The sequence below is a fragment of the Patagioenas fasciata genome, chromosome 8, assembly GCF_037038585.1.
Source record: "Patagioenas fasciata isolate bPatFas1 chromosome 8, bPatFas1.hap1, whole genome shotgun sequence".
Lineage (NCBI taxonomy): Eukaryota > Metazoa > Chordata > Aves > Columbiformes > Columbidae > Patagioenas > Patagioenas fasciata.
In genome coordinates this window covers 27,356,348-27,384,172 of record NC_092527.1, presented here as the reverse complement: position 1 = coordinate 27,384,172, position 27,825 = coordinate 27,356,348, and the positions used below count along the sequence as shown (strand labels likewise).

Below are 27,825 nucleotides of genomic sequence, written 5' to 3'. Positions count from 1 at the left end.
TGGAAATAGGTATGAGTTTCCTAAACTAGAAGAGAGCGAGCACCAGTGTCACCATTTTCTTTTGAGAAAAGCTGTGCATTGAAGGCATGAATGGGGAACTACCTTCCACACACTCCTGGGTGAAGGGAAGTTTGCGTGGTGATGGGTGGTATTATTTCTGATTAATCCAAGTATTTGCATTTTGTGGGAGCAGACTTTGGAACAGACTTGCACAGTTCAGGAGTGCCAGCTGGGAATTCTAGTATTTCTTCAGCTTTCACTATGGTTGAAATCCACAGGCTGTTGTCACCCAAATATCTGTCCATGCAACACCTGCTATTTGACTTGCTAGTCTCAGACTACTGAGTTGAATTTATGTCACTGTTTTTGATAGCCCATTGCTGCCTTCAAAACTGGTACAGCCTCCCTTATCCATGAACATGGCGCTCAAGCACCAGAGCTGGAGAAGTTCTTTGCAAAGGTTCACGTATGCAGGAGTTCTGGAATGCTGATGACCATTTCAGTGAGACAACATAGCTCTCACCTACTGTACTTGCTGCCCGACTTCTGACCTCCCAGTAACCACAGGAAAAGTCATAGCAACCTGCCATTGTATCAGCCAGCTCTGTTCCATCATGTCAGTGTGCTGTCTCTGTAATCTCTGTATCAGGGCATGCCACTGTCTCCTCTCAATGACTAAATGATGAAATTCATGCGGTGCATCCAGCTCAAAGCTGGGAGAGTACATGAGGGAAGTGTCACTCTGTTCCTCATAAATGCTTGTTACGAGTTTCCACTACTGGCCACAGTTGGATACAGGACTCTTGGATGAATGGATTTTGGGTCTCACCCTGTCTGGTAGTTCTCATGTTCCTGTTGCACAGGAAGCCAAAGTGCTTCACTCAAGGCTCTGACTGCAGCCAGGCATTCAAAGCCTCACACTTGTCTTCATAGACAGAACCCACAGAGTCCTGAAAAAGCAGCAGGACACTCACTGACAAATCTAATAATATCTTTCGGTAAACTGTGTCCCGTGTGCCAAATGCTATAAATACGCGGTAAGTACGAGTTTCCAGCTACTCTGTCCTTTTCTTTTGTTTTTTTCAAATGTCACTGTTGCTCATGAAGAGAATGAAAATGAATGAAAACACAATGAAACAAATTGCAGTTCTAGAGGAACACATTCATCTGGGACTCACATGCCCAAATTTTCAAAATAGAAATACAAACAAATGATCTCTAATGAAAAACTATGCAAAAATAACACTGTCATTTTAGACATCTTCTGTTTTCTGTGCAGGGTTGGATTTTTTTTTTCTTAAATGTTGAAATGAGCAATTATGAGGTTTGATTCAGTGTTTTAAATGCAGTCGACAGTTTATGCCTGGCCCAGTTCATAGAAAACTCATGCATCATTAATATGGGATTTTCATGCACTTGGAAGAATGAATTCTACACTCTTCCAACAGAAAGCAGTCTCTTTAGTATGTACAATATGTTCATTAAATACCTTTCCTTGTTTATACAAGTGCTCATGTCTCTATTATTCATTCAAGCAGAAACTAATACAAAATGTGGTACATCTGCTGTAGCACGTAAAAGTATCTAAACAAACAAAAAAAGACCCTTTTACTTAGGAGGAGGTAATTCCGCTCACTTCAGAGGAATTCTGCTGCACTTTTTTTCCATAGTTGGAATGTCAGCTAGTTTCTGATGGATATCAGGTGGCATTAGAGTCCTACATCTGTTTTCAACACTGGGAGAAGGGTATTTTCTCTAATTTAAACCCAAAGCTTTTTTGTATAAATGGATTGGTGACACTTTCAGTGGGAGAGGTGGCTGGAATTACAGTGGATCACTGGGACTCCCTGCCATACCTGAGGTAAGTGACTTGGCAATGTCTTTTGTTGAACCAGTAAAATACAGAGAGTGTTTATTTTATCCATACAAAAAGGAACAGTTTTGACAATAAAAACTGACAAGGCATTTGCCTAGTATCTGGGAAGTGCTACGTTCAAATGTTTGCTCCACTCTGGGCAATGGTGGCCCTTCCCTATTACAAGGCATATCCTGCCTGCTGAGCTCTCAGCTGTTGTCCATCTCTCCTATTTCCTTCAAAAACACTGAGAAACTGATTTCCTTTTCTGTTGTTGAATGAGAAAAATAACACCAAGCCCCCATTTGTCATGAAATCAAAATGTTTTCTGGCCCTCCCCTTTTATTACTATACTAGCTAGCACTACCGAGAAACCTTTCCCTAATACCATGTCCACACAAATATGCTTTTGATTAAAGTAGTGACAGCTGGTTTCATGCTCACAGAAACACTTGGAACGTAATTTTGCAGCTATTCTCTTATGGTTTGAGGATGAGGACCTTGATCTTTCTGCACAGTTGTGGAAAGATGGCTGCATTTTAGAGAAACAAGTCTCCATCCTAATTTTAGGAGGGAGCATCTTGGTCTCTGTGTAAAGACTGTGTGCTGGAAAGATCTGAAAAGGTCTGAGTGCTTTGGAAATTGCAGCAGGGATGCAGGGATCATGTGCCGCTAGGTATGCATCCAGCCTCTCACCGAAAGACTCCTGTGCTTGTTGCAGCGTATCTGCATTAACCCATGCTGCGGCAATTGCTATAGGCAATTATTTAGATAAACCATTGAAGTCTTGCACCATCTTGGAGCAACAACTTTTTTTTTTTTTCTTTTTAGAGGATATAATCAGGTAAATTGAGAAACTCATTGTGTAAACGCAGCTTTAAAATAACGCTCACTTTAGCCATTCCATTACACATATCTGCTGTCAACATTTTTTTTTTTTCATGTGAGTTTCTTAAAAGTTTGGAAGAAGTTTTCTAAATCCTGATACTTTAATGGAGACTGTAGATGAAATATAATCCCCATCTATTCATAACCAGTCAAAAATAAACAATTTTTTCAAGCCATTAGAGCATACAGAGGAAAAGTTCATGAACCAATCATTTGGGGCTTTTGGCAGACCATACGGAACTTTTCTAACAGCTATTTATAAGGTCCTAATGTGTTTATTTTCACAATAAATCTGACTTATTGCTGAATGTGTTAGTTTCATAGTAAAATAAACACTGAAGATTACAAACATAACCATTCGTAAAGTCTTCTGAAAGCCTAAGGCTTAATTTAATAAATGTGATGTTCTCTCTATTGCTTGAGAAATGCATGCCAGCTCAGAGAAAAAAAGAAAAAGAGAACACCTCGAACCCTTGCTTTAAATTACAAAATCAATTATCTATCACCAAGTTTACTTTATAGCTGGGCTATTTGGCCTGTAAAAAGTATTAATAACTGATAGATGGATAGATAGAAGAACTAAGAAGGCATAAATGAAGGAAGAGATTTACCTGAGTCCTGCTGTTGAAGGGTTATATGGAAGACATACTGTGTCTTTATAAATATACAAACTTAACTTCATTTAGAGTGTGTTTAAATTTACTTAGCTCAATTCTGTAATTTACTAACAAAGTCACATGTAGTTAAGCAGTTTTCAAGTGCTCTGAATGCATTTACATTATGGCTTTCACTGGATTAATTAGAAGAATTTAAATAAACATTCAGTAAATCAGAATATTTGTGCAATTTCTCCAAGGTTTTGCCCCTTACCATTGTCAGAGGTGAGCATCTTACTCCACTAAAGTTTGTGGCTCTGTTACCCATGTTGTTGAATGAGGATTTCAGCTCAGATGTATAAGAAGATTATAAAAACTTCAGAAAAGGCAATTAAAGAATAACCAATCCATAAAATAAACTTTTTCTTTTTTATACTGTGTCCTCAAAAGTTCTGTTTGATGTGTATGTGAATGTCCTCATTAGACATATAATTCCTAATGCTTTTAGTGAATCCTACTAAACTCTTGACCTCAAGGAAATATTTTGGTAATGAGACTGTAGGTTAATTACATATTGTGTTAGAGTACTTCCTTCTGTCAGCTTTAAATACATTGCTTTTGAACTTCATTAGATACTCCCTTGTTCTTGCTCTATTAAAATGTATCACTACCAACTATCAAATAGACTTTTGTGTTGGATTCATTATTTTATTTGTCCGTTGCTAAACAGACTTAATCTGTTCTTCATGGTGAAGTCCCTTCAAACTTCAACCAAATTCTTTATGTTTCACATAATGAAAAAATTGCTTTATGTAAGTTTTATTGCACTTCTAGTATGTCCAATTGCATCGGTGGGAAATGAACTTGGCTATGATTTGGTGTAATGCTGAGCATTCAGTGTCAGACTGCTTTATATAACATATCATTGTTTCCATATATCATTTATTTTCAAAGGAACTTGAATCATGGCCACAGAATGTGCTTTATGTGCTCGCTTTGTTCTCAGATAGAAGCCTGCAGGATCTCAAACAATTAAAAAGAAGTTGTCATTCCCATTGCTGAAACGCTAGTGCTTTGTGGATAGTTTGGGAACAGCTCCAAGGGACATGCCTGGGACGGTAGACCTGGACAGCAGATTGTTTTCAAGAAAACATCCTTCTTCTGAGTGATTTTATGTAAAAGAAGAAAGAGACCATTGAAATCCATTAAAAACGCTTTGTATTTTTGGAAATGGTTTTTAAAGTTTAGAAAAAATGGACCAGCTGGACTAAGGATCTTAATACACTATACAGTAGTTATCTGTTTTCTGGGTGACACTGCAGACATTTAAAAATGCCAGAAATGTTGGTCCATGCCAGTTTTTGTTTTGTTTCCTTCTTTTTTTTTTTTTTTTTTCCAGAAATGCGACAGGCTTTTTCTGCTACTGGGAAAGCTGCAGATTTCTGATACTTCCTTCAATAGTTTCTGTCTTTTATAGCTTTCATGAATATTTTGTCTTCCTGGTGAATCATTTTAGCTGTATTTGATTAGTTCAAAAGAAAAAAAGGTTATAACAATAAACATGGTCATCACTTTCCCCATTTTTCTGAAAGTAATTAAGACCTTACTGGCAAGAGTTCATGCTGTGGTAGCCTATAAATCTTGTGCAGATCCTTAAATGCTGGTGTCATAAATACATTAGCTAAGTCAGAACAAACAGATGGGTTGGGAAAGAGCTTTTCAGTAGAATCAGCATCATGAAGAGTCTGTGCCCAGGCAAATGCTCAGAGTTTATACAATTAGCCTAAAATGAACACTCCCCCAACATCAGAGCAGTCTGGGCCATTTTCATTTGTTTAAATAATGTTCTCTTTAAGTTTTGTTTCAACAGCTACTTTGTGTTTCTATTGCATTTGAAATAGTTGTAAGATGAGAATTTCTTTGACTTCATTCTGGTCTTTCAGAGGTCAGTGACAAAGCCCCTGTGAATTTTATTCTGATCTCTTTAGGGCAGGGAACATAACATCTGTGGCTAATCCTGCAAATGATTGTATATGGGTGAGTTTATGTTCAGTCATTCTATATGTATCAAGAATGGGAAAAAAGCACACAGCACAAAGAAGCTCCAGCCCTGACTGGGGTCTGCTGGAGGCTCCTGTAAGATAAATATAAAATATTTTCTTTTGTTGTCATTCCTGGAAACAAGTTGTTGAGCCAAAAATATACAAAAGTACAAGGATACTTCTAGTTCAAATCTTATTGAACCCGCTGCTGAAATTGTTCTGGATGTCAGCCTCTCTATTTTACTTACATATAAATGGCCAGATTTATCAACTTGGTAGATTGTGGCAGTGCTTAGTCACATCTAGACCTGCGTTTTTAGACAGTTAACTTGTACAAGACTAGTGTTACCTCATACTGTTAGTAAATCAAGAGTACCAACTTACTCCAAATGTTGACAAAAGTTTCTAGAAAAATAGCAGGATGATACCTTCTGAAAAAGTCCTACATTAATGATACAATCAAACTACAAAAGTGGGAAATAAAATCACAGATGGAAATGTGTTATTCCAGTATCTTTCCACCAGACAATTAAAATCCTCTACTGAAAAGCATGCACAGCTCAGTTCACACTCACTTTGAATCTACTGGGTTATGGAAATCACTTTTTGTATTATTACCTTATTCTGTTGCTCTCTGCACTTGCAGGCAGTATGTCAGGGAATGATTTTAAATTTATACTACCTGTTTAACATTCTTTTGGATCAGACACCCATACGTTACATAGAGTTAGAATGACTGTCTATATTTAGCTCTACTCTACATGAGATGAGCCTTCATTTAAAACAAAACAAAAAAGAACCTCACCTAACTGTCAACATTTTCGATACTCACTATTTTTAATAGCAGCAGTCATCAACCCAGCACTTAGATGCAATAAAATGGATAGTTAAATACACCATAAATCTTATATTTCATACATAATAAACAAGTGTGTTTTCATCATCGGTTATGGAGAAATACATACACGGTTGTTACTAAAACTGCTAAATTTGTCTGATGATGATGGGTTTTCCTGGTGTTTAACTTTTAAGTTTTCACTTTATCTGCAAAATATTTTTGAAGCATGCATAAGAACATTTCTGTTATCGTTTTCATTTTTGATGGTATGTGTTTGATAAATTATTTACATTTTAATTACTTGAAAACAATACAATATATTGTAACATCAGAAATAGTGCTGGATATTGCAAATATAATGTTAAAACAATATGGAGCCTGCATTTGAGGTTATTATGTTATTAATGCACATTTACAAATATACTTTTATTTTCAGAAAATGTGGGGGATATTTTGTTTTGAGGCTTCCAGTTAGAGAAAGAAATAAGCTTCTCATTTTGTGGTTCTGTACATTCCACAGTAGATATATGCATATGCTTTTTTTTTATTATGCTGACAATTTCAAAATCAGGATAATCTTTATATACCTTTCTTGAGCTGAAAAAATTATTTTCGAAGTAAGTTAAATAGACTTAACTGTTTGTTACTATCTTGGTTATTGTGTGAGTTTCATTTATCTCAAAATTAGAATGGTTGAAATAATAAGTAATGTTATTTTATTTCATATACTACTTGGCAGGAATGTGGTGGACATTTACTTTCATGAAGTCAAGATCAAACTCTAAGCTTCTCTCCCTCATGTACGTATATGCTCAAAAAAGAGACAAGGGAGTGAAGAAATCCAGACTTGTATGTTTGACTGCATATAGCTCTATTCTAATCAAGAGACTGCTGAACAAATTGTACAACAACATTCTTAGTTTTTTTAGGACAGTTCTCCCATTAATGAGCCTACTTCCAAACAATGGCAACTTTTTTGCTTTTTTAATTGTGTTTTTAATTAATTTCTTTAGGTAAAAGCCAAATTACTTAGGCATTGTATTTGATTTACACCAGTTCTTTGTAATTCGCATTTTTAAAGTAAATTATCTTTATTTTCCTGATGTAAAAAATATTGATGGATGAGCATGTAATCTGTGTGAAAAATGTTTTGTTAAATCATTAACACTAGGTTGTTTGTCTGTTGAACCAATGACCTTTTGATGGCAACAGAGATTTCACTGTGATAGTTTTTAATATTCTTTTGCCATTAGAACAGGGAGCAACAGTTTTAAAGCAGCCTCTGTTTCACTTTTACATGAATAGATAAATTGTCAAAGCTGCCAACAAGAATGCTTCCGTATTACGGGGTATATTGTAAGCAACACTACATACAGTGTTCTTGCTGGTAAACACAAACTGTGCACATTTAGTGGTGCAGTTCAGTTCTCATCCTGCGGCCGAATGTAATGAGCTGTAAGACTGTGATGATATTTTTGAGAATTGGGTTAGTGTGTGCTGAGTGGGAGACAGATATGGGATGACATTTTTTCTGAGTTGCCCTTTCCCACCACTTTTCAGCAGAGGGGAAGGGATAAGAGTGGAATATAGACATATTGTATAGTGTATATTGTTGCACAGGAAAACTGTTCTCCAGAATTATTTTTTTTTTAATGCTCTGTATGGGAAAGGAAATGCAAAATCATATTTAGCCTTATGCTCTGTGTCTTTTTGGAATGAAAAAGAGTGATTGATTTTCAAAGTATTGCCTGCAGTGTTTCTTAGGGGTGTTGCACTGTGCCATTACTTCTTAGAGTTTTGAGCTGCAATCCCAAATGCTTTCCTTAGCAGTCTGTGTTGGAAGGGAGCACGTGTCACATTAATTATGCTCTCAGCTCCAGTTTGCTAATACTGTCTTGTTTTTCTGCATGCTGGTTTGAAAATAAAGTTGATTCTAGTCTTGGCCTACTTTGAAGCCATCTGAAAAAAAGGCTAAAAACAAGCTAAACCCCAGCCAAATGGGTAGTAAATAATACATACAGCCTTTAAACAGAAAATTTAGCAGCTTGCTAGCTGAGGAAGTCACTAAGGCTCCCATCAGAAACAAGATATAGTAGAATTAGTAGTTCTGAGCACTGTCCTGTGTGGCACAGATCTTTAGCTTTCAAAATGTAGTTCCCATCTATTTGTTGGAGACCTAAGCTCTTTAACCAGTCAGTGGGTAGAATTAGTTGTGTAAGAAGAGGATTCAAACCAACCATCATGCTAAGGGACTAGACAGATACAAAGTGACTTCCAGAAATGCTGAAGCGTGACATGATTTTTTTTTTTCCTGTGCAGCCTTAGAAGCGTTGGTGGGGCTGGGATTTGCAACCTAATAGTTCTTCTGGAGCCATTTCTCTTTATAGGCATAACTGACTCCATATTTTCTTTTGAAACCTGGTCATAAAAGAAAGTGATTTTGCTTTTTTTCTTTCTGTACTAGCCTTCTGGCTAGAGTATCTGCTTGAGATGAGGACTCAGGTTCAGCCTCTCAGCCTGAGCACATCACACATTTCCCACACCTCTGTGGGAAAGTCATTAACTGGGATGTAGGTCTGGCTGAAGTGGAGCTGTGCCAGTACACAGCCAAGCATTTAAGTTTTATGGGGCCAGAAAGAAAAAAAGAAGTGGCCAAGTGCCAAGGGAATTTCATCAACAAGGAGAGAATGGATTTTGCTATAAACATTCATTTGATAAAATACAGAAATACTGTTATTAGGGAACAGAGACTCCTGTCTGTTTCTTCAGCTCCTGTGTGTCTTAAATGTAGGCATACATCCCTTCTGGGCGAAGACAGTGCTGGAACAATGTCTTCCATTTCTCCAGCTCTAATTGCTGGGTTGTCATAGAAAGATGGATGGCAACACTTTCTCAGCCCTTTACCATTCTCTGGGATACTGGGCTGTGCTTTGTTTTTGTGGCTTTGTTGAATGCATCCCCTTAGCCTGCCTGGCCCTGCGAGAACCACAAGGTGAGCAGGTCTTGTCTGCACATCCCAAAAGAGCTTTTGTACAAGAGCAGCTCTGAGGTGTTTGGCTTGCCTGGCATCATTTCTGTGCTTCAGGAATGTGAAAAGTGAAGACTAAGGTACCTGCAGCCATTCGGACATGGAGGAGGTGAAGAAGGGGCTGCAAGTTGCGCTTTTTTACTTAGTACCTATGTTCCACTTAAGTTTCACTTTAGACAGCCTAAGTGCTTTTTTGTATCTGGGCCAACACATTTCCTGTCATGCTTCGGGTGGCCAGCATATATTACAGTGGTTCTGTTGGGCATTAAATTGTTTCTGAGTTTGACATGGTGTGAGTATTTCAAAGTGCTGAAAATTATTTCTGCCATTCAGGTCAATTGATTTGAAGAAGAGATTATCCAGTCCTGCTTCTTTCAGAAATGTTTATACTCCTGTTTGTGAATACTTTACTTGATTCGACTGCTGTGTCCCACCATTCTTCACCGATACCGCTTGTACAAATAGAGCAGATTTTTTTATGTCTCAATATTGGCTAAATGAAAAAAACCTACAAAAGGAAGAATCTCCAAAGAACAACATATGCATTATTTATTCATCTCTCTGACAATTGTTTGTGATCTGTTGAGCTGAATTATTTTCAGAGTTCTCAGGAAAAGGATGAATTCAAAATTTGATATTGACCTAGGAAGAGCCAGAGTGACCTGCTCCCTGATAAGCCAGTTTCATATGAGGCCATCTGTTATGAAGACACAGTCATCTTTTATAATAAAAGTCAGATTCTGCTAGTTCACAGATAGTTAACAGTGAACTTTAATTTGCAGTTACCTAGAATTGAAATCAGTGTGAAGCACGGAGTTGTTAGCTGAGAAGGTTTGGAATTCCTTGGAAACAATGGTAACTTAGAAAAGAAATGCTACCTTGAAGCAGCATTGTTTCCCATTAATAAATCTCTCCTGTAGGGAGAAATATTTTAGTGTTTTTGAGTAAGAGAGAGACACATCAGGGTCCAAGGTCAGCTTTTTTTTTTTCTTCACAAGTGAAGTAGCCATTGTGGAGAGATGCTTCTGCAGAAGACCACTTGAGAGGTTTATATACTATGATGCAAATTCCATGCTAAACAGTAAATACTTTTTTTCAAATAAAATAATCTTTTTAAATTAAATTAATGTAAAATAATGAATGTTACAGTGCTTTATAAATTTTCCGTAGATGGATGTTGTTCTGTTGGTCATATTTGAGACTTTGAAGAATAAGAAACGTGTAGTCCTGTTGATGTATGGTAATATAAAGCTTCGTTTACGAAGGGCTAATAAAGCCTTATCTGTGAAAGTTTCTTTCATGAAGAGATGCAGGAGACATTTGGAATACACAGTTTAATTTGACTTGATCAGTAATAAATTGTTAAAATTGGATGTAGTATGCAATTGAAATACTTGCAAGAGTTCTCTATGCCATCATATTTTACTGGAGTAATGGTCATTATCTTTGTGTTCCTTATGTCTCTCATATAATAAAGGCATTTTTGCCTTTATATAGTCATTTATATTACATCAACTATTCAAGTATCTAAGCAATTCATAACAGGCCTGTAGAAGTAAGAATGTTGTTTGCAAGTGATGGTCATAATCTGTTCAATAAATCATTTTACTGGATAATAATTTTAGGAAGATTTTTTATTTTTGGCAAAACATCTAAATCATAGCGTAGTTTAGACACGTTTACTACATGTAAGAGTTCTTATTGTAATGAGTTATATTTATATACCTCTTAAAACGCAGGTGTGTGAAAACATTTTGCAGTGTTTCTTAGGAGTTTTGCCTGTACACTTGCTATTACGTAATTGTTTTGTTGGAGTATAAATTGTTACATGTATAGTTGAACAAGTTGGTTGGTTAGACAGTAAGACTGTTTTTGCTATAGCACAGTCATGAATAGATTTATTGGGGCATTGCACATTAGGAAAATTATAAGGTGTTCTACATAAAAAGTCAATATTAGTGGTCATAAATGACAGGAATATAAAATAAACTAACTAGAAAAGTTAGTTTATAGAGTTGTTTAAATCATGGATGATTTTTACAATTTTTTTTTAATTTATGTATGTCATGGCTTAACCCCAGCTGGCACCTAAGTGCCACACAGCCACTCACTCACCCTCCAGTGGGATTGGGGAGTGAAACAGAAGAGTAAAAGCGAGAAAACTCATGGGTTGAGATGAAGACAATTTAATAAGTAAAGCAAAAGCCATGCACGTGAGCAAAGCAAAACAGGAATTGATTCACTAGTTCCTATTGACAGGCAGGTATTCGGCCATCTCCAGAAAAGCACGGCTCCATCTCCTGTAACAGTTACTTGAGAAGACGACAGATGCCATCACTCTGAACATCTCCTCTTTCCTTTTCTGCCCCCAGCTTTATATATTGAGCATTGATGTCATATGGCATGGAATATCCCTTTGCTCACTTGGGGTCAGATGTCCCAGCTGTACCTCCTCCCACCTTCTTGTGAATCTTCAGCCTCCTTGCTGAAAAGTCCTTGACATAGTATAAACATTGCTTGGCAACAACCAAAATTTCAGTGTCTTATAAACATTGTTCTCATTTTAAATCCAAACCACAGCACTATGCCAGCTACTAGGAAGAAAATTAACTCTATCCTGACAGAAACCAGGACAGTGTAACATGAATTTAGCTATATTTCAGGAAGTCGCTTGATTGAATTGATGAGCATCTAGGCTTAGGTTTCCCTTTAGGACCACAAATATTTCAGTTAGTCTGATGTATAGTCAGCCATCTCAACTGTTTAATATACTCATCTAACATTTTATCTAATGATTTCATTAAGATAACACATGATTTGTGTCAGATGCTGTCATCCTTTAAGATGTATCAAATGCAAATTTATAAATACATCTGTTAAAATAGCTGCCATAAAGTGCTTTTGGTGCCACCAAAGTTTTTTTCTCAATACTTCTAGCTCTAACAGCACTGAAAGGTATTAACTATGTTTTTTGGGTAGTAAAATAATTGCATTAGTATTTATCGTATATGGGCATGATTCTGAGCTTTAAAGTGAGATATCTGTTACTGCTGAATCTGCTCTCTGTATGCTTTTATTCTCAACAGAACATGTGAACTTTATTGAGAAAAGCAGTCCTCAATTCACTTCCACAACTAACTTAAAATGAAGCAACATGTTAGGAAACCAGCATGGCACAGCAGGCTAGGCAGCAGACAGAGAAATGGAGTTGTGGCTCCTCAAAGTACCTGTGGGCTTTCTTGCCCCATTCATGCCTGAAAGAGATTTTGATGAATAAAATTAGTTATTTGTGGGAGAGAATAGCTGGGTCCCTGACCTTATGTAGGAAGACTGTGGGAACAAAGCACTGTTTTTGAGGGGCTGAGGAAGGGGCAACATGAAGAAGGTAGGATAATAGACACCATGAATGAAGGTATGAAAAACAAGCTGGGAAAAGAAGTTTTATTACTCTGTGTGGTGAGAAGGATATAAAAGGAAGTGGTATCTAACTGAACGAAAGGTATCTAACAGCGTTCAGTGATAATTATCTCCAACAATAACATACTCCTTCTTTCCCCACATCCTTTTTTTGTGCTTCCTTTCCTGTTCCCTTCATAGTTTGGTATACTTCCATAGCTTGAAGACCTGTGGGTGTTCCTGCGGCTCCAGCTACTATTGTGTGTTATTATGGCTGTGTTGTTTTTGTTTGTTTGTTTGTTTTTTTTTTTAATTATCTTTGCATATGCTGGAGCAGAATAACTGAGATGTTTATGTAAACAAAAGAAAATTCATTTTAAATAACTCTGATTTTGTCTGGAACACTATCAAAAAACCCCAACAAAACATGGAAATAACTGAAAATGAATATTTCAAGTGGGACCACCAGGAACAAGTTTTAAAATATGTGCCAACTTATTTTTATAGAAGTTTTGGCTTGAAGTTGATATTACTCTGACAGTTTTGAGGTAGAAGAAATAGAATTTGTTCAGTTTGTTTAAAATAATTATTACTTGAAAATCTCACAACATATGCATCATATAGCATATCAAGTATATCTCAGGGAGCTAAAGAATATGTGGAAATTGTACATTTATATAGATCCGCCTTACTTTTCAACCTTCTAGTTCGCTCTATCATTTATCTGTATCTCATATTAAATTTTAACAAAAAGTATTTAAAAAATTCTGCAAGCATCTGGAGGAAAGCACAAATGTAAAATCTATGTAGTAAAAATACTTGAAGTAGTTCTTCAGAGGCATTGAAGAGGGTACTCATTAACCCTGATTTCTGTAGGAGAAGATAAGTCTGCATGCCTTCTTACTGGCACACGTGGTTGTTTTTAAAATTACTTAAATTTGTTTAAGTTATTACCTAAGCCCCAGTTTATTATATATTAAACAGCGGCTTACCGGAATGGTTCCCAGACCAGTCTTTCACCAAGATTTAATTCCTCTGAGCTAACCTGCTTATAGACAATCCTATGCTGTTATAATTAAAAGAGTTCTTATTGAGAGTTTAAATTCTCTGGAAAAGTCTTCCTGCTTTAGGTGATGCTGGAATGTGTCTGGGTATTGCCCTGACCCAGGTAAATGGGAAAAATGGCTTTGAGTATAGTTGCTCCTGGAGATGGGTGAAGGTTATTGCAGTGTTGTCCTGTCCATCTCCCATCGGCTAAATAGAAGTAGCGGGCAGGCAGAAAGATGGAGTCCCTCCTTCACACTTTATCAATGAATCTTATTTTTAGAAGTGTTCTACTTCTGTCTTATGAAAACACTACAATAAAATAAACAGTATAAGAAAAATGTTTCATATTTTATTGATTTACATTGATTAGTAAACTGACTGATTTTTGGCTCAAAACTACTCTAAGCTAATCGGTGGGCCATCTGCGGGTACTTACCTTACAGCTAAGAATGGAATTATTTCTTCGTTTCTTTGGATGTTTTAAGCCATGGAAGAAAATATTTCTCTGAAGTTCAAACTGAAATTCAACGAAGAAGTGCTTGTATTTTGCTAAGTCAATATTGATTTAGTAACAGAAAAAGAATCAGACATTTCCTTTAAAAAATAAAACACCCGAAACCCCATGATACAAAGGTTTGTATATTTTATAGTTCTCAGAGCTAACAAAACAACTTTTCATTTCCATGATATGTCTGATAGTTTGGTATAAAAATGTTAATCACTCTACTTCGTTATGGACAATTAATTCAGATGCACTTCTGAAAATACTGGATAAATTTCTAATATTTCATTTTCAAAATTGTAATCATGCTGTTAAACTGTGATTTAAGAGTTTTAAATTTGACCTAAGAATGTTGAACACGTACTGCTAGAACTCTGTAAGAGGCAAATAAACACATTCTTAGAATGTGGAATAACAATTACTACACCTTCTCAGTAGAAAGCTTTTGTTTGAACTGTGCACTTCATTTAAAAAAAAAAAAAAAAAAGAGGAAACTTTTTCCCTCATTTTTCACTTCCTTTGCAAACAGTTTTCCCACAGCTTGGAATTCACAGAATGTTAGGGATTGGAAGGGACCTCGAAAGATCATCTAGTCCAATTGCCCTGCTGGAGCAGGAACACCCAGGTGAGGTTACATAGGAAGGTGTCCAGGTGGGTTTTGAATGTCTTCAGAGAAAGAGACTCCACAACCTCCCTGGGCAGCCTGTTCCAGTGTCTGTCACCCTCACTGTGAAGAAGTTTCTTCTCATAAATTAGTGGAACCTCCTGTGTTCCAGCTCAGAACTGATTTTCTGCCATCCCTCCCCCAAGCCCCTTCCCAATGCTTTGGTTAGCCTTTTGTCAAAAGGAGTGGAGAATGTGTCAAGAAACCTAACCCAAGGAAACCTAACTTCTAGGCATGAACACACAGAGAAGTCCCAGTGGGTGTAGAAATTAAGGAGGCCTCTGGCTCTTTTCAGCCACTAAAGGTTTCTGAGCTTGTCACGTCTCTACATAGTTATGGATAGAAAGAAGCTCTCCTGTTGTAATCAAGGTTGCGCCAAATCTATTGCTGTACGCTGGAACATGAGTGCCAGCACTCATTGAGGTATTTTCTGCTGACACTGCAGAGCTGCCTGCAAAACTGTGGAGACCAAAATCCACTTTATGTGCTTCCCTTGACATTTACTGCTTCTGACCTTTCAGTCTTGTTTTAGCCCCATGGAACTGATCCATGGGACTCCTTCTGCTGGGTTTCACAGCCACTCCATCTTGACTCCCCAGGTTAGATCTGCCAAGCATGTGCTTTTGCACCCACATAGCCAATAAATTTCCAACACAAGGTGATCCTATCATATGCCTCGGTTTCTCTGGTAATTTCCAGGAAAAGAAAACATATACATGAATAATTATGTGTTTGGAATTTGAATATTTTACTGATATTTTTTGTCATGAAAACAGGCCAAAGAAAAAGTACCTGGAAAGCATAGATTATTGTTCTTTATTAGAAAATGCATTTAATTTGAGCTATCAATAGCAAAACACTAAACTCAAGGTAGGTACAAGGTCTTTGCATCCTCATCCAAGATTCTGATTGATTGATGGTATATTTACAAAGAAACTAGAATTTATACTGCTTTACCAAGCTTTTTACTCACTTTTCTTTTTTTGACATGTTGCTGCTTCAATTAAAATACTCTGAGCCTTATGTTCTTGTTCTAGAATTATTACCATTAAAATGAAATACAACATTCTGTAGAATACTTTGAACAAGCAAACTGCCGTAATGCCTGTATCTGTTTTCTTTCAACTGTCATTATTGGCACTTTGTTTAACAATTTTAGATATGTTCCTAAATAATGAATAATTGCCAAATTATCACAGCACATTTGATGTGAATGAGTCATTATGTTTAAATTAAAAAATAAAAATGTGATGACCTTTCTATTGTTCTGTTTATCATCATTTCTATCAAGTGACTGGTTTGAAACTTCTGATCATTGAACGAACAGCAGTTTTTTGTCCAGTCCTTAGGGTCTATTGTGTCTATTGTTTTAGGTAATCCAACCAGTAATGGCTTGGATTTAAAAAGAAAATTAAAGGAAAATGCACAAACAACCTGCATTAACATGTTAAATGAAAAAAAGACCTGTAGCCTGTGTCTGCAAAGGCAGACAATTATTGTCCATGTTTATGTAGGCGTTTGTGTTTATTATCTTGTGGGAATGATCTAAAAAAACATTTATCCTTATGTCTTGAAACTTAACTACAACAAAATCATAACTTTTCTGATTCTGGAAAGTAGATTAAATATTCACTCTCAGCATTAAAAAAAAAAGCTCTGGAGATTCATGGGAGCACTTTAGTTATTGATGACGATACCAGGTAATGGATATTGCATAACCTGTGTGTTTCTCACTCTGCAGAGTGCAACTGACAATGCATTCACCAACAATGAAGATGAAAATAAGTTTTGAGTCCATCAAAGTATAATAGAGTAACTGTCTGCTGATACACACTGTACACTTCCCTCCTTAAGTCAGCTGGGTGCGTTTGAATTGTCTTCAAACACATTTTATGAATATCATCTTGATTCTTTGTTCACGTATCCAGGACTGCTAACCCTGATAGTCGCTATCATGGCTGCGGGATAGGTGCTAATTGTGTTTTTTTGTCATTGGCTGTGCCTCTTTCCTACCACCATTATCATGATGAAGTTTTAAAACTGAATCTTCTTGAACAGTCCTGAGTCTGCATTCATTTCTTGGACAAAGGTGCTATTTAGTTAAACTGGCCTATTTCACATGAGAAAGAAGTGGAAGATGAGACTTTTTTTTTCCCCCGTTGTTTCATAATAATATGCAAAATGTGGAAAGTCAGTCATATTTCACTGGTATTTGGCGTCTGCTCAACAACTGATTGCTCTTCTCAGAGCTTTTTTGGAAAGTTTGCAGCACCATAATGACAGCTTTCTAAACACAGATGTCCTTTTAATACAGCCTATAATTTTTTATGAAAGATGTTTCAATGTCAGGAATTTGAACGAAGTACTGGAATTAGTTGAACGTTCTTGATATGAATATGTATTCAAAATATCTACAGTACATATATTGTAAGTTGGGGGAAGAATCTGGAGTGTCTGAAGGCATAGATGTTGATACAAAATGCCCAAACTGTCAGAATGTAGTTTAAGATAAATTGATGCTTTTGTTAATAGACTGTGTATGTTTTAGCTATTTTCCCCACTATGCTTTATACTGTGTAAGTGCATACTGTGAACTTGAAGTATCAAGAATCTCAAGAACACGTTTAGATAATCGGGTATTTGGCCACAGAAGATGTCTGATAGCTGCCTGGAGCTGCCATTACATGTTCTTTTAAAGTCCCATTAGTAGCCTCTTCATCTTGTTTCATTTACCTCTCAGCTAAGCCATCAGGAAGTGAATATTTCAAACACAGATTTTCCCTCCTTAAGTCAGATGTTTTTGTTGAGGTTATTCCTCTTAAATATCTTTAGTAAGTAAAAGTCAGTTTAAAGATTAATGTGCAAAATGATAAACTCCCAGCAGCTTGTGATGCTTTGTAATAAGAAGTCTTGAGGTTTTTTACCTGTGGGACTATTATTTGCATATAAATGCAAATTTTCCACATACATGTAGGAAGACAGTGCTTAATGGTTATTGTATGTAATTTATGTAAGTTCACACCTGTAAGTGAAAAGGAAACTCTCTTCTGTTAACTTACTTGTAATCATTTGAGATTACTTTTTAATGATAACAGAGTCCATGCCAAATTTTTGTTTTTACTCTTCAGGTCTAGTGAAGATCAGAGTATCATGCAGCAAGTATATCTAGCAACTGTAATAAGATTAGGGGAAACGTATTTCAATAAATATTGTAGTATTTTATTTTTGTGCAGCTGTGCAGCTTTAGTACAAGTCCTGCAGTTGTTATGACTACAGCTAACTTCATGTAGCTTCCATCTATCTGTACGTGTGCAAGGCACTTGGTTTTGATTTATTTTCAGGTCACACCACTAGATATATACACCCACACCACTAATGACACGTCATTCAGATTCAGAATAGATACTTTAAAGTTAGAATGCTGCATCAGAAATGAAGCAAAACCATAACTGTTAGTTAGAAAATGCTTTCTTTATGGACTTTAACTGGGTCACACTGTGGTCATTCAATATTATGATACAAAGGTTCTTTCCTATTTTTTTTTTTTTACTTTTGATTGTTGATAAAGATCATTTGCATGGTATATATGTGTGTGTGCATGTGTGTGGCCCAGGCTGGGCTGCTGCTTGGCGTGCCTTGGATCATGACCTTTTGCCAAACCTCAGCAGTAGCTCTTGGGGAAAAAATGTAAACATAAAACCAAATTTATCCTGGTTTCTTTATTTAGCCCAGTGAAAGCTGATCCTATAGTTGATGCTATAAGGCTTCAATATAACAAAGTCTTTGCTAAATTAGAAAATAGGAGAAGTTAATATTTTTGTAAAAGTATTTTTGTAAAAATTACAAGTGGGAGGCAAGAAAATAGATTCTTCTAATGTAGGAGAAAGAATTGTAAACGGTTAACAGTTGTGATAATTTCATTTATTTATTTCAATGACATTTTAGTTTCCAAGGAAACAAGGAAGAGAACACCTATTTTTGTTAGGCCAGAGGTATATGGAAACATTATGGAATAATACTAATTGGTAAGAAAGTCCCAGGATTGTGGGCAGTATAATAATCTACAATTTTCTGAGAATATCCTTTCTAAAATGACCTACCTAAGTGTAATTTCCAAAATAAGGAGACCAGATGTCTTTGTTTGGGACAGTACAACTGATGGACACTTTCCCGTGAAATGATCTGGCTTCTACTTGTGTTAAACTGGCCTTTTTTCTTTGTGTAGGTGATAGTTTGAGATTATGCTGTTGTTTTGCTATGTGGTTACAAGTTTTGGGGAAACAGTAGAGTTTCCATAAACTAGCACACAGAAGATTTCAGTAAATGAAAGTTCTTTTGCCTGCTTGGTTGTTTTGACTGGCATTGAAACTCCCCTGCTAAGAGTTTGCCACTCATACCGGGTCTTTCCTATTTGTTGTGAGCTGTTACCACTGTTGGCTATAAGAGATGATCACTTCACCCGATTAGAACTTGCAGAGCATTTAGAAAGTTGTTAGTTAACACAGAATGTGGGTAATTGATATAAAGATTAATTAGATATAAAGATTAATTTATATAAAGATTATATTACAATCATCAGTTTCCCTTGCCTAAAAATGTGGATGTTTGCTCTGAACTGTGCCTCTCAGTGGTTTTCAAATATATCCCGGTGTAAATCCTGAGTTAAGTCAGCATACATCCAAAGGGTCTATGGGTTGAAGGTTTTGTTTGTCTAAGTTTAAAGAATACAGAAGTTCTTGTGATGGGAACAATGTCCTTTCCATCTTTTCCATGTGGGCTTTGCAAGTTAAAGAACTTCCTTAGACCTGAGTAGTTACATATTTAACATACTGTACAAGCAAAAGGAACTACACTTCATTCGTGAAGACAGTGTCAGTAGTGCTGCCCAGAGAAAGCAAAGCCCAGATGTTTGGTGTGAGCAGAATCACAGTAGATCAAGCTGTTTAGCAGCAAGTATTTGAAGGTTAAAAAAATGAGGCATTGGCCTCATCCTAAACCATCAAAGGAAAATACACTAACTTAGATTAACTTTTACCAGACATACTGACTTGTTTTTGCAAGTTCATGGGACTCTGGAGAAGAGACTGGGGAAGTTTTGTACAAACCATTTTCTTTATGAGGGGGTGTGGAAAATTCTAAGTATCTGAAGGAATTGTCACAATTTCTTGACCAGATGAAGGCAGAAGAAAGATTAATCTAGTAGCTGCTGCTGGTATCACAAAACTACGATGAAAATATTTAACGACAAAATTTTGAAAAATACAAAGCTGCTTCTAATTCTTAGTGTTTTCATTATAACAAACATCATACTCTGTTAATTCATTTGTGGTTACATCAGCTACTGTCCAAATCTTTCATCCAAATCTAGTAGAAGAGAACAGAGCAAGGAAGAAATCTGATTTGCAGAATACCCGTAGGAGGATGGCTGTAACCCCTAATTTCTCTGTGTCATCCATGGGGTTGTCATCTGTTTTGCCAGATAAGAATCAGTGCAAACATCAACCTTGATGTCAGCGTTTTTGCCATACTTTTGCTTATGTGATTTCCAAGACAAAGGAAAGAGCTTAGACCTATGCCTAAAATTAGTCACAGAGTGTACAACTTTCTTGTGAATGCTCAAATCACCATCAAAGTCCTTGCCCAAGCTCTGCCCCTTTCTGGCACCTTTACCTGTCTCCTGAACTGACACTTATTTTCCCTGGCAACCCTCCCCCCGCCGTGCGTTACATTTTCTCTCCGGGCCTCTGGTGAGTGTTGCTGTTTTCTTGAGACTATGGGGAATTTCATGGGCTCTGACTCACTCCCTTTCCCAGGCAGTACAAACATACTTATCTCCATACTGCACCGCAGCAGGGAAAAGAAAGGACTTCTGGGTTTTATGGTCTTCACTAGCTTAGCCACAAGTGAGGGACTGCCGTTGTGGCTCAGGTGAACAGGAATGATCTATGCTACATCATTCATATGCTTGAAGTGTCAATACATGCATACATTCATGCATTGCTGTTCAAGAGTTACATTAGTACTGGACAACTGGAATAATTGGTGCAGTTTTAATAAGTTCTTGTAATACCCATTAAATTTGTTTTGGACTGAGACTGGCATATTTTATCAAGTTTATTTTATTTGAATAATGAACAGATAATGGTTTATTAGTGGAAACAGCAACTGAAAAAGAGGAACTGGGAAATATGTAAAACCAAGTAGGGTAAAACCAGTAAGAAATTAAACCACTGGTTTTCAGACATGCATAGCTAAAAAGGTTTCTAATATTATTTCTTATCTTTATAAATTCTTCTAGCTTCAGGTAAGTTATTTAGTTGTAGATACTCTTAATAATTAAATCTGTATCCTTTGCAGTGTTCACATTTTAAAATGGTTTAAAATATAGCCTATTGTTTTATTTCAAATTTATCTAAATCTTCATAGCTCCCTTCTTACCTTTCTCCTGGTCCTTTGCTTTTTTTTTTTTTTTCCAATAATGTCACAAGATAAAGAGCAATACATATTAATGATGAAAGCAAGCTGGAACGAAGGAAAAATGGTAATCTAAAAATATTGGACAGGTGACATTGCCATATTGTACTTGTATGATACTTGTGTGTCATACCTTGTCAATTGTGCAGCGTAAACTTTAAGCTGGGTAGACTTTAACAAATGCTAAGTGATTGTCTTGAACCTTGTTGACAGTTAGGATTTTACAACCAAAGCTACTGGATATCTAGATATGTTTTCTAAACTGAGATTATAAGGGATTCCAGGGGCTTTCTCCACCAAAATTGCAGTTTTCATCTGCCATGCATTTGATAGCTCTGTGTTTCATATATGTCAGACAAAACATCTTGTACATAAGCAGTCAGAATGTGTTATCACCTCTTGAGTGTTGCATGTTGCAAGCTGAAAGCTGAACTTGACCATTAAGGGCCTAACTGCAATCTTTGTCAGGGACAGATCACTCGTCATCATCACTAAAATGGAATGAGTATGACACACAAAATTTTGGAAGTGTATTCAGAAAATCTGCAAAAATGTATATCAAAATACAGAAATATTTATGATTTTGAAAGTGAAATACAATATATCCTACTGTGAACTAAACACTTGCCACAAACCCCTGCCCTATTGAGGGCAATCACAGTGAGTGCAACCAAGATTTTACCTAGTTTGCATTATATTTGCAGTAAAATAGAAGTAATAAATAAGATGACTTATGTGGCTGTTGATACATCCATACTTTGGTGGAGTCAAGCAGTGTATGCACTGTAATGTGCTGGAAGTGGTCAGTCTGATAAACAGGAACAACTATCAGTCGTTCCCTATGAATTGCAAATTGTCAGATGATGATCACTGACTCTACAAGAATTTACAGGATATATCTCCTAGGCCTGCTTATCCAATTGCACTGAAGGCATTTCCTTGGGATTCACATCACAGAGTCCTGAGACAATTCAGTAGTCAGTCTCTGTGGGGACTGAGCTGAGAGCAGTGTCATGGCCCCAAGTACTGTGCCAAGAACAGATGAGATTACTAATGCCAGTGAAATATTCTTTATCTGCACAACAACCAATCCTCTGGATTGTTACCAAGTGCGAAATGAAGCACCTATCTGCCAAAGATGGGAAATTGCTTGTATTTCAGGGCAGAAACTTGACCTATCTGTGTATGTCTCACATGTCATCTGCTTTGCCTACATTAGGTGGAAATGAGAAATTTATTAAGTGTAAAGTGCACAGCACAATGAATAAGCAAACTAAAAGGCTCTTGCTTTGCTGACTGATTATTTTTTTCACTCATTGGTTAAAACATATTTCCTGGGGCAAGAATGGCTGGTAAGATTGTTTTGAAAAGTACTAGTAGGAGAAGAATTGGAACAAGCAGATATTTTTTTAACATCTAAACCTAACCATCCTACTTGGAAAAATACGTTTTTATAATCTGCAAATGATGTAATGTTTTCGGTGTTACTATTTAAAAGAAATATATTCTTGGTTTTAGCTAAGACAAATAAAGGTTAAAATGGCATTACATTTCACACTACTTGTGTATAACAGTAGTATAGTAGGTAAAGTGAAAATTAATTGCTACTCCTATTATGTCTCTCTAGAGATCTGAAGAATAATTTGATCAGCACAATTGAGCCAGGGGCCTTCCATGGACTTTCAGAATTGAAGCGCCTGTAAGTGTTGATTCCATTTGAATTATTCTGAAAATTGCATTTGTATCGACATTTCTGTCCCTGGGCAACTCAAATATGCCACCAAGCAAGACAGAAAATCGCATACTGTGCTTTTTAAATTTACCATGCTTCCTTCTTCTTTCCCTTCTTTTTTTTTTTTTTTCTTTTTTTTTTTTTCATTTCCTCATTTTTTTACCTTTTCCCATTTAAAATTGTCTGTTTGGTCTCCAGTAAACACCCTAACAAGTACATCTACAAAGTTAAAAAAAACCATGCCTAATTAATGACTTAGCAGCTAATATATCATTATAGGCATTAATCAGAAACAAAACTAGGTGGTTTGAATACGAGTAAACAGTGTTTTTTGCTACACTAAGTTTTTTCATTATGTAAGGGCTACTTTACTCTTATCAGAGACCAGGTCTATAAAATAAATTCTAAGAAAGGAAACTTTGTCATGCTTTAGAATTTATCTACTGTTTTTCATACCTCTCACATTGACTCTGCTTGGTATTTTTTATTTTTAGCATGCTTTTCTGAAGAAACAAGACGTATGTCTTATATTCGCTGTCCATCATTCTTGCATTCCTCTCTCTGAAAATGTTCTCATGGTATTTTAAAAACCCTGGCTGATTTTTAAACTACGTTTTTAGAGGGTAACAGTATCTAAGTTACTAATATCCTACAGGGTACCTTTTTGCTTTTAATGCATGAGGACTGCAGACCTCCTTTCTTTACTCAGCTTAAAAGAAAAGTGAGATGAACCCTTTTGTAGTTATAATTTTCCAAGTGACAGCATCCAAATGTCCAAGTACTGGCTGACCAGAACATCAGCCCATGTCAGAAATCCGCGTAGCTGTTGTGTGTGTTGTCTTTTGTATAATGAGAAAACCTATGAGAAAACAGGCATTGTTTTCATGGGATGGGGAGATTTAGATGAGAGGGAATGCAAATCCACAGGAAAATAAATGTGCAAATTCTTTTGCTACTTTTCTCTGAGGTTAAATTCCCTAACTGCTACATACAGGGAACACTGCACAACCCAAGCTAAGGATTTCCATCTCTGATCATGCAGGTAGCAGTATTTTTGAACACTAGCCACTAAGTCTTAGTGCATTTGCATAGAAAACAAATGGCATAATAATGATTAAATCAGAGTAGCATAGGCATTTTTAATACAAACAAAAACATTAGGTTGAAACTTTGTTGCTCACTCTGAAATTATCAAAATGAGTGCTAATTGCTTTGGCTGCACACTCTAATGACACAACCCTGACCTCTTGTGGGAAAACCAGGAAACCTGTGCAAGTCATGGGCTGTACATCTGAAGATTGCACAGGTGGAGCCTTGGGTCGATCAGGGGAGGAAGGAAGAGGATGTCATTAGACACTGGGAAAAGAGAAGAAAAGACTCTTCAGCAAGCTAGGAATGGCAACACTGACATTCATCATGCTAGATCCCAAAAAAACCTTGTTACTGATATGAACAAGTAACACTGGGAACAATCTCAAGACAGAAATAATTTAATTACTAGATTCACATGTTTGCTACAAATTGATGGAGTTTCATGATAAAGAAGAAAATCTCTGCCCTCCTTCATTGTGTAACTCTTGGGTAGAAGGCAGTTGAGTAAAAGGAATAAATAGGGTAAACTCCTGTTGAATGCTGATGCGATGATTACTTGAAGACTGTATTTTACATTCCCATCTTATTTCAGATGTAAAACATAAATGATGCTGTGAATAGCAGAAGCTGATGTAATATGGACAACTGCAAGAGATAAGGCTATGGCAAGTCAGACAAATTGCAGAACTGTCAACATCAAAGTATTTTCTGTGAATGATTTGCAGAACTGTTATAATTTGTATTTGAGAGAGAAACTGAATTATTTCAAGGATTTACTTAAAAAGGTACACAGAACATTGAAAACAGAAAATGTATGAAGCACTAAAATTATGCCACTTGCTTATTCAACAGGGGAGAGTTTTGTTTTCTCTAATATCGATTTTACAAGTCAGCATTAGTAAGTTAAATGTGTTACTGCTGAAAAAGAACACCAGCTATGTACATTACAAATTGAATTATGCCAAATAAAAAATTTATTAATGTGGAGGAATGTGCAGCAAGCTGTCTTTTGGTTTTTTGGCTTTTTTTTTTTTTTTTTTTAATTAGAAAATGTGCTTTACAAGACAGAGATTTCAGCCACCACCATATATATTACTGTGAAAATAACACTCTTTGAAATAAACTTTGAGAAAAAGGGGATGTAGCCTTTGCTTTGTGAAAAATACTGTTTTACTCTGTGCCTCCTTAGAGAAATAGGCACTTGTTTTGAATAGTTTAGATTAAATTTACTTTTGCTACCCAAATTATGCCCCACACAGTGATGAGTTTCTTCCATATGTATTTAAACTTTGCATAGACAGAAGTAAAGCATTAGCCATTTAAGAATTCTAGGTAGGCCCTTGCTTACTGTTTACCTCTTCTAATAGAAAGATATTTACGTCTTCTAATAGAAAGTATGTGTGTTTGTCTTAAACTTGCATTTTTAGGTTTTCTATGTGGCTTTCATTAGGAAAACTTAAGGAATAGTGCTAATACACAATTATTGCACTATATTGTTTTCCACACTATTTTCCCAGCTGTTACCTACTTAATATCCTTAACAAGCATTTAAGAAATATTTTAATTCTAATGTGATGTTTCATCATTTAACTGTATAGCACTATTTTCTTTGTCTGACAGAAGCAGACTTTGTAGTGAATTCTGAAGATATTGCCTTCCCATTCTAGCTAACTGGCTATGTCTCCAGGAAAGCAATAACTGGATTTGTCAAACCACAACCTCTATTCTCCTGTTTCATTACTTTAGTGTTCTCATACAACCACAGAAAAATAGGGAATCTGCAAAATGTAACTAAATAATCAGAAGACTACCACTGATTCTAAACAAAAAATATATTCAGATCAATGTAACATTTTAACTGATGTATAATTACTTAAAATTCTTATGTTACTGCAATTATTAAAAAAAAAAAAAAACTTGATAGGAAGGAAAATTTGAGTCAAGTCAAATACATAAAAATTAAACACTAGTTCAGAATGCACCAAGGGGCAGTATTCATGTTGTTATCACAGCATGATTGTTGATACCTATTTTTGTCTCCTTCCTGTAAGTATCCTATACTTTATGTTGTATGTATGTACAGCAAACATCCATTCACCTTTCAGGGGACAAGAGTTATGGAACATAATGCCTTGTACTGTTTGTACTGTTTGTGGGCTGATACAGCCACAGTATTGCTCTTAGAAGGGCTTGCCAAGTGCTTATCAAGATGAACTTCCTTACTAGCTGAAAAATTATTTGTCCTCTGGTTTCTGTGATTTCTTCAGCAATAAAGGATGCTGTCAATGAGATGAGACATTAGTTAGCAGTAAAAATGTATCAATTTTTGGCTGGATATTGCATGCGAAAAAATCCGTAGTATTTTTTTGTAAGTAAACAGGTGTTGGTAACTTTGATTAAAAATATTATTTGTATTGGAATTATTATCATTATTAGTATTAGTATTATTAGTATTAGTATTAACATTAACATTATTATTAATATTAATTTTATTTACTACTTATATAAAATAATATTTTAATGCAAGTATTATAAGTTCCATTATGGTGTGTTTAATTGTGGAACATTACTTAATAACATGAATATAAAAGTTGTTGAATCTATTTAATTCAGTTATGTTACATTATGGAAAAAGATTTTATCTCTCATTTTTCGTGTTAAAAATAAGGAGGATGTATGTGACTATGTTGGTGTACATATGAATAAGACAGACGTAATGTTTCATGGGGTTTTTTGTTTGTTTCAGGGACCTTTCGAATAATAGAATTGGTTGCCTAACACCAGAAATGTTTGTTGGACTTAGCAGTCTTCACAAATTGTGAGTATAATACCACTTCTGTTTTAAACAGTAGAAATCTAAACTGTTACATGGTATACCTAAGTACAGTTGGCAATAAGCTTGTATTGTATGAAAATGATAGATTTTGTACTAAAACAACTCCGCTCCTAAGCCTTTGATTCTTATGACTTGGTATTTTAAAGATAATGTTTCTAATTGTGAAATCTATCAGAATTGAAAGAGTTAAATTGAATATATTTCATTTCCACTTTGAAAAGAGGCTGAATGTGACGTTTCTGTTTGAATGCATTTCTCCTTGTATATCTTGGAAACAGTTAAAGTTCAGTCACACAAATGACATGTACACTTGTTAAAAAGGATACAATGATCTTTCTATCCATTACAAATAAAGAAAAAAGTAAGCATGTACTGGGAAAAAAATGTATGAAGTACCAAGTAAATTAGGAATATCAGTTCAAATTGCTTCAAAATGTCCGTTTAGGTTGTTCATTAAGGTATTGTGTTGTATACTTTATTCATTATGGTACTTTCTGATTCATTACTTTATTCCTAGAACATGTTCTAGAGAGCAAAGCAATCAACTTACATGTCCATAAGCATGCCAGAAAGCCTCTGTGATCAATAGGTTATCAGGCTATTCTAGAAAGAGTACTCAGAAAACGTGAGATTATAATAGTATACCCAGGCTGTTCAGTTTTAGGGAGAATCAGGTGACCTGGAAGAAGAGATGAAATGTACAATGACAAAGTTTGCTAGTAGATATTAACCAAGGAATTAGTGTCAATTTTGAAGAAGAACAGAAATAATGCACAGGATGCCATGGCTAGGTAGTAAAAAGATAGAGAATATTTGATGTAAATAAGTATTAAGT

The 27,825-nt window shown here is 35.9% G+C and overlaps 1 protein-coding gene across 3 annotated transcripts in view; it reads left to right on the top strand.

Moving 5' to 3' along the window:
* The window catches only part of LOC136104483 (adhesion G protein-coupled receptor A3-like), a 274,176-nt gene that overhangs the window by 73,822 nt on the left and 172,529 nt on the right, over positions 1–27,825 (top strand). For 2 of the 3 annotated variants that reach the window (XM_065843492.2, XM_071812032.1), the window contains exons 3-4: positions 22,958–23,029; positions 26,901–26,972. In XM_065843492.2, coding sequence (XP_065699564.1) covers positions 22,958–23,029; positions 26,901–26,972 — 144 coding nt within the window. The remainder of the gene's footprint in view (positions 1–22,957; positions 23,030–26,900; positions 26,973–27,825) is intronic. The other variant, XM_071812031.1, reaches the window with a different exon arrangement.